General features: G+C 31.3%; 1 protein-coding gene across 1 annotated transcript; it reads left to right on the forward strand.

Moving 5' to 3' along the window:
* Positions 1-888: 888 nt before the first annotated feature.
* Positions 889-2,142, forward strand: LOC131660413 (bZIP transcription factor 11-like). The gene has a single exon (XM_058929658.1). It carries the CDS (start codon positions 1,359-1,361, stop codon positions 1,827-1,829), a length of 471 nt encoding a protein of 156 aa, XP_058785641.1. The 5' UTR covers positions 889-1,358; the 3' UTR covers positions 1,830-2,142.
* The last annotated feature ends 5,960 nt before the right edge of the window (positions 2,143-8,102 follow it).

Here is an 8,102-nt window from a genome sequence, read left to right on the forward strand (position 1 = left end):
GTACCCGTATCCAAGTGACCTAAATAAAAACTCTAAAGATAGCCTCTCTTTTATTTCATTTAGGGTGTGTTTGGATTGGCGGTTGACAGAATTGATTCTAGTAGAATTGAGTTTGATAGAATTGATTCTATCAGAATTGAGTTTAGCAGAATTGATTTATGTTTGGATACATTTATGTAAAAGTGAGTTGAATAATAAATTTCAGTGTAAAAAACATCCAGAATCAATTCTGGAGGCAGAAGCTACAAATTCTAGCTTCAAGTAGAATCAATTCTGGAGACAGAATCAATTCTACTTTTGTCTAAACAAACATCTTTAAATCACTCAAAATCAATTCTACATCTATAGAAGTGCTTTTGATCCTTCCAAAAGCCAAACCAAACATACACTTAGTAATTTAATTAATAAGGTGTAAAAAATAACCGTCTAAAATATCAATCAAAAAGAGAAAACACACGTAATCTCTTGGACTTTCTATCAACTATTGTATTTTAGCCACTACAAACAGGGTTCAAGCGGTTAATTTTAAATTTTTCATACATTAACAATAATGAAGATGCCTTATGGTTTGGAAGTATTTTCAAATAAGACACAAATATGTCCTATGTGACTGCTGGTTCCCAGCTGTATCTCGATTCCATACTTTGCATTCTCTTCTCATTCACTATTACTTCTTACTTCTCCCACTTTCCAAAATAACCCTATTTTCTTTATTATCTTTTCCCATCTCTCAAAAGAAAAGAAAAAAAAGCTAAATTATTTAGGACCCTCCCTTTTTCTTTTCTTTATTATCTTTCTAGATTTCATTGTACGACTCAATATTATTTTTTCATCAACTTGTTTCCCTTTTTTTTCTATAAATTCACTCCTTCAAACCCTTTCACTCCTCTTCCACTTTCCCCTTCTCTCTCTTTCAACATTTCTCTCTCTCTCAAAACCTCTGTTTCCTCTGTTTTTTTTATTAGAAACATATAAAAAAAAAAGCTTCAAAAATCTTAAATGCTTAACCTATTGTTATTGATGTTTGAGATTCATGTATCAAATTCTGAGTGAAATTTTCTTTTCTGGTTGTATGATCAATTCTACTGTTAGGCGCAGGACCCATTTAGTTCAATCTTTCTCTGTTGTTTTCCTTTACTGGCTCTACTACGTTTCATGATTTCTCTTTCTTAATCTTTTTTCCCTTTTTATTACATAAATTTTCCATTTTCAGTAATTTTTTTCTCTTTTTTTCATCATAGTTTCTGGGTCCTGTGTCCTCTGTTTTTCTCTGTTTTCCTCTGTTTTGTGCTCTGTTTTTTGCTCTGTTTTTGTGCTCTGTTTTTCTCTGTTTTAGGTTCTGTTTCTCTCTATCTCACATGGCTTCTTCTAGTGGAACATCTTCAGGCTATTCAACGCTTCCAAACTCAGGTTCAGAGGAAGATTTGATGCTTCTAATGGATCAAAGAAAAAGAAAGAGAATGATCTCCAATCGCGAATCGGCACGGCGATCTCGAATGAGGAAACAAAAACACTTGGATGATCTTGCACTTCAAGTGAGTCAGCTCAGGAATGAGAATCAACAGATTCTAACATCTGTGAATCTCACAACACAACGTTTCCTGGCTGTTGAATCTGAGAACTCGGTGCTTAGAGCTCAATTGAATGAACTCAACAACAGGTTTGAGTCTTTGAATGAGATCATCAACTTCATGAATGTTGCAAATGGTGTTTTTGAACCTCTTGATAATAGTAACAATAACAACAACTACTTCAACAACCCTTTGAATATGGCTTACTTGAATCAACCAATCATGGCTTCTGCTGACATGAACATGATGCATTATTGATAGATGAGATCTATTGAGTTTGAAGTTCTTGTTGGAGAAATTGTGATGCTTGAGATTCTAGAGAGAGAGAGATAATGAATAATGATGAATGTGTACTATTAGTAGTAATTAATGGTTCATAAAGAGGGTGAAACTTGTTAGGTTCTGTTTCTATAAATGAACCTTGTGAGTGTTCACACTTTAAGTTTAAGGTTGTGTTTTTCTATGATTGAGTCACTAGTGTTGTTGTTCTTCATGTTGTTGTTTTTCTTTGTTATAATGATAATGATATGTAATATAATTTTAATTTTAATAATATTTACTAAGTTCTTCATTTGATTTTTTTATTTTTTAAATTTAGTTAGTGATTGATTTTTTGTATGATTTATTATATTTATGTTTGTATCCGGAAATTAGAGATTTGTTTGACTAAAAATGAGATGGTGTACAAATTTGGAACTTGCTCAATTATAGTTGAGTGGACAAAGTTGAATTTGTATATAATATATAATATTATAATATGATAATAGTAATTCTTGATTGAACTTAGACATATTAATGCAATGCATGTTATCAATCTTTTAATTAGTGGGTTTGTGCATAAGCATAAAGTTTACCTTTTTTTAATTTATCTTTACATAGCATGATATTAATGTTTTTTCATTGGGTTTCTATTGATACATGGAGTAGGTAATTAATTGAGTTTCACTATTCACACAAAATATGATAATTTAACAAGGTAAGAGGTAAATTGAAGGTGTTTTGATTTTATCTAGAGACTAAGTAGCAAGTATCACATGAAAATAAGATACACAAGTGTCTAATATAGTAATATTGTTATTTGTTTGTTGTAACAAGTCCATGTCTCAAATTTATACTTTAATAGAAATATTCAATCTAACAATATTGATATTTATTGATCAAAATGATTCTTAGAAACGATATTTATCAATTAAAATGAGTTTTAGAAACGAATTTCAAATTTAAATTCTGCTAAGCGCATCCGATTTAGTAATATTGATTTTTTTTATTTATTCAAACTCGTTCAAATACTCGAATTTGAACATAGATGAAATGGTCTAGTCTAATAATATTAACTTTGTCAGTTAAACTAGATCAAAGTTTTGAATTTAAACTTGAACGAAAGTGTATAATCTATTAATATCGGTATTTGCCATTACAACCTAATCAAAGTTCCAAATTTAAACTAACAAGTCTTAAATGCAAATTAAGAGTGAATAACATAAGAATATCAATATTTGTTGGCTAAAGTAACAAGTCTTAAATGCGAGTTAAGAGTGTTTATTACTAGTAAAAGGTGTACTAAGATTTCAAATATTTGATGATAGTAGCTGAAAATAACACATATTGAGTTTGTGTTGTGAAGGTTCAAGTAATAACTAGAGATACGGATCTTATTGGAAAAGGAAAAGTCCAAAAGTTAGCAGCAAAAAGAAAGGGACAGGTGCTGTGGAGAGTTGGCCATGGCACACACCTAATTTCTCATATCGTCATATTAGTTTTTATTTTTCAACTTACAAGAAATTCCTTCATATAGCAAACACACAAACATCTACGGATGCTATTTGTCTCTTGTATTTTTGATATTTCTAACCTCAATTAATTTGAATCATTATGTGTCTACAGCTATTTATTTGTCTTTTCTATTGCCTAACATTCAGAGTCACTCCAAACAAAATTACATATTACTTGAGACAGGTAAAAAAAACTACCAAACCGAATTCAACCGTTGAACTAAACTGCAGTTAAAATTATCAAATTGATATGTTTGGTTTATAAACTGAATCATGTTGTACGAATCAGCATTTCAAATCAATATATCAAATCAATCTTTTTGGTTCGATTCAATTTAGAATAAATTAAAATGGTTCAGATGATCTTTTATTATGATTCAGTTCGTTTCAATTCAATTATTTAATTGAAGTGTATCATAAACAAAGAACTCTACATATTACGTGTAAATTGTCGATCAGAGATTAAAAATCGAACCCTAAACTAACCTCTTATAGTCAGTTAGTTTCCGTTAACTATTGTCATATGTTATGATATGATATAGTGTCCACCCACATGCATAGCACTTGTTTATACAATCAATTGGCAGTGTAGATTACACAAAAGTGATGTAACATAGACATTGTATAGATTAGTACACTTTAGCAATAAGTGTGGGGGTGCACCATTTTGTAGGTGCTACCCTTAAGTAAAGACATATAAGTTCCCATTTTCATGTTGGTTTGCCTTTGGAAAGACAAATATATGAGTTATAACTTTGAGCTAAAGCAAAAGCTGTTACACCAAGTTCTTGGAAAGTAATCAAAAGTCACATTTTTTAGTTAAATATCATAGACATGAGTGCGCTCATTTTCTTTGTACTATCACATAATTCCACGTGCAATGAACTATATGTATGTTAATATATGGTTTGTATATGCCATGTTAAGTTCTGTGAGTACTTTTCTTGCATGAATCAATCTCATTAAATTAATGGTCCAGCATGTGGTTTAGTCACATGGAGAAACTTAACCACTTAAATAACTTACTAATTGTTTGTGAGGTTTATACCTATTTTTCTTTCTATTTATTGTATGTTTTGGAAGGATGTGTTAGAAAAAAATAAAAGAAGGATGGAGAGTTTCTTGCAATAGCAAAGGCTGCTTTGCTCATAGATATATAGGAAAAGTAAGCACGCCAACTTTTACTCATAAAGTAGTTTTAATTGGATGGAGTAAAGAAAACTATGTATTTATATTGGCAGCTTGTATATGACTTCAATTATAAAATTAGTGTATGGTGTAAACTAGGTACTTATGTAAGCAATTATGTAAATTAATCTATTAAATAAGATAGAATTGCAATAGGTGGTCAAATATTTTCTAGAAAGTTTTATTATTGTTTTCTAGAAAGTTTCAGCAATGTTGTATTAATCTTATGGTTGAATTTTGATTTGGGGGACCTTTCCTGGTTATGAATGGAATGTGAATTGAGATTTGATAGTGAATTTTTACCAAGAATTTCAATACTCTGTGCTTCAGTCCAACAGGGGATATGTGTAATCCAATTACAGTTGAATGCGCGATCTCAAGTATCCATTAATTTTTCATCCCTTAGATTTTTCTTCTTCTTTCACCTCTTAGTTCTAACTTGTATTGTATAAATATGAGGAAATCGTCTAATTTATTCTCTTTTTTTTTTTTTTTTTACTTTCTTGCTCAAACTCTTACTATTTCCGAAATAATTTTTCGTGATCTCTATTCCTTTCTTTAGACGCGTCTTCTTTGAAATGTTTGTGGATCTATGTGCTTGCAAGTTTTATTAGGACGTGATCGAAGCTCATAAACAAGCAAGATATGTCTATCCCTGATAACATCACGATTTTAATGATGATAACACATAAAGATGTAACATCCTTTAAAGTATGAGATATCTCGCCTTTCGCTCTCTTATTGTCTCTCTAAAATATATTTCATTCTCTCACACATTCTTAGTCATATTGCTTTGAGAAAAGTTCTTTTGTTTAGTGAGAAAGTTATTCTAGAAGGGATATTATAGTAAATTCACCAAGATTTATTTTTCCTCTTGAGTGAATTATTCTTCATTAGGAAGTGTTTGTTTGAGTTTGGAGTTGAACCTACTAAAAGCTCTTTTTGGATGATTAATGTTAGTCCCCATTTGGTTCGTGCGATCTGCCACTTGTTAATAAGGTCCCTTTTTGGGTTCGTGAAGAATAACCAGCGAAAAATCTCCACACCGGTCTTGAGCTCAACCTTTACAAAAGCTTAGTTGGTTTGTGGTCAACCTGGTATAAAATCTCGGTTTGGTTTGTGGTCAGACTGGTACAAAACATCAGTTCAGTTCGGAAGATAGCCAATTAAAAACTCCATCTTGGTTCAAGATAAGTTGGTACAAAATCTCCGTTTCACTTAGAGACTAACCGCTCAAAGCTCCATTCTTGTTTGGTGTGAAGACTAATCGTTTCATTCCACCGTTCGTTGTTTGATTTGAAGTAAACATGAAACTTCATTTTTTTTCCTTCTAAAATCTCTCAAGCATTATTGGACACTCTCCAGATTAATTCTTGGGGAGAAGAGTAGGTCATTTCCTTTAGACCTACCCTCTATAAGTCTCGGGTGTTATCTCTCTTCCCTAAACATTTTTACTTTTTGCTTAGTTTCTTTATTTTGATTTTCTACTGCATATCCAACCGTTTTTAGAAAATGGTTTTAAAATTTGATTTAGAAATAATTTTTTTTAACCAACATTTTTTCAAAACCCTAAAATTCACACCCCTCTTGTGTATGGAGTCACATATTCGACAAGTGGCATCAGAGTCTAACTCTGGTTCAAAGACTAATTGTCTTAGGAGGAGGATGACTTCCAACACTATTTTTAACACGAGATCTTTCCTAAACTCACCTCCATCGTTTAATGGTTATAGGTTTGAACTATGGATATCTATATTTAAAATTTTCATTCAAAGTCTTAATCATGAACTGTGGGGAACTATAACTAACGGCGCTTGTGGAGAAGTAGTAGATAAACCAAATTTTCTTTGGACCATAGAGGAAAAGAGAAAGTTTGAAGTTGATTTCAAATCAAATAATTTTTTAGTTACGTCTTTAGATGATATTCAATGTTTCTATGTTCTTAATTGTGTTCCCGCTAAGGAAATGTAGGACACACTTGAAATGATATATGGAGTTTCTCCAAGTGTCAAACAATATCGAATGAACACATGAGGCAAAGAGGATGAATGTTGTATTAATAAATTCTTCTCTAAATTTAGAAAATTTGAAAATAATGTTATAACGTTTGACAATAACAAATATCTAAGAGTTAAGAATTGGAATCAGAAATCTGATCCAATCCTTAAATCGAGAGATGTGAATGTTTATGACTTTCAAGAAAAATCAAAGAAAGAAGAAATTATTGAGAGGTTGAATTAATTATTTCATTTACTTAAGAATGAAGGTATGAGATAAAGGCTAGAAGAATCCTCGGCAACTTCATCAACACACTCATGCAAAAACAAGTCAACTCCAGTGATCTCCTTCGAAAGAACTGTCTATTAAGAAGTGTAACTTAGACCTTAAATATTATCTTGAGTTTCTAGAAAAGAATAATGAAATGCTTAAGCACGTAATAACTAATATTAAAAACCTAGCTGAAATATGAGATACTTGTGTCTAGATGAAAAAGAAAGTAACATATTAACATGAAACCCTAAGTATGGGGAAAGAAAAACTTTACTTAATTGTATCAAATCAAAGGCCTTCCTTAAATAAAACTGGATTAGGATTTAAGTCTAGTAGAACACATAATAAAGAATTAAATTGGAAGAAAGTAAATCGACATGTTTATAACTATTCTCTGTGAAAATTTTGGCCATTTAGATTCGTTTTGCTTTGATAAATTGAGAAGGTATAAAGGTATCCAGTAACCCTAGACCTCTTAGAGCCACTAACACACCAGGGCTCAAGAAAATATGGGTGCTAAAGCTGAAAATCTAGTTTGTTTTGTAGGGATGTTTTACAGCTTTAATGAAGTCTTAGTGCATATTAAATGAAGTTGAGCAAAGCAAAAATATACCTTTGAGCATACAATAGTTTGGATTAAAGTCTATATATGGTCCAATGTTGCTCGTTGATGGTGTATATCAATGATCATGATCAAAGCAAGCCTCGTTGAGGATAGTCTCAACATCTCTGGTCTTTGATGATTAGCTAAACTCTTAGTAGGATGAGAAGACCAGTCTACCGTAGAAATATTTATCTTGTATGTATTAACCAACTCTGATATCCAATGATCCATAGAGAAGGATCTGCAATAATATGTTGTTACTTCCTCGAAATGAAGAGTATTTATCAAGGTTACTTAGTAATCAAGATAGTACATTATTTAAAGGTTGAATGATCAGAAAAAATATAATTAACCATTTAAATAAGTGCTTTTAACAATCGTCCATCCGTTTAAAAAAACTTTGGTAATAAAATATATGGGTTTTTAATTTGTGTCAAGAAAGGGGTGCTAATAAATTGTCCAAGGTTCAAAAAGAAGTGATACTAAGCTAAAGTTCAATACAAGTCCTAAAAAGTCCAAAAAGATGAAATGCCCTAAATACTCTATTAGGCTCATGACCCAATCGATTATATGAATTCAAATTCAAAATTTTGGCGCACCAAATAATTGATTACAACCATGAAAATCAGCGCAACAACTAGTTCTAACGCCCACCTGCCTAAATTGAATGCTCCTAATCAATTAGAACCCTCACCT

The sequence above is a fragment of the Vicia villosa genome, linkage group LG3 (assembly GCF_029867415.1).
Source record: "Vicia villosa cultivar HV-30 ecotype Madison, WI linkage group LG3, Vvil1.0, whole genome shotgun sequence".
NCBI lineage: Eukaryota > Viridiplantae > Streptophyta > Magnoliopsida > Fabales > Fabaceae > Vicia > Vicia villosa.

Bases quoted from the DNA above. Each gene is read 5' to 3' on its own strand.
- LOC131660413 (XM_058929658.1), top strand. From the start codon at position 1,359: ATGGCTTCTTCTAGTGGAACATCTTCAGGCTATTCAACGCTTCCAAAC.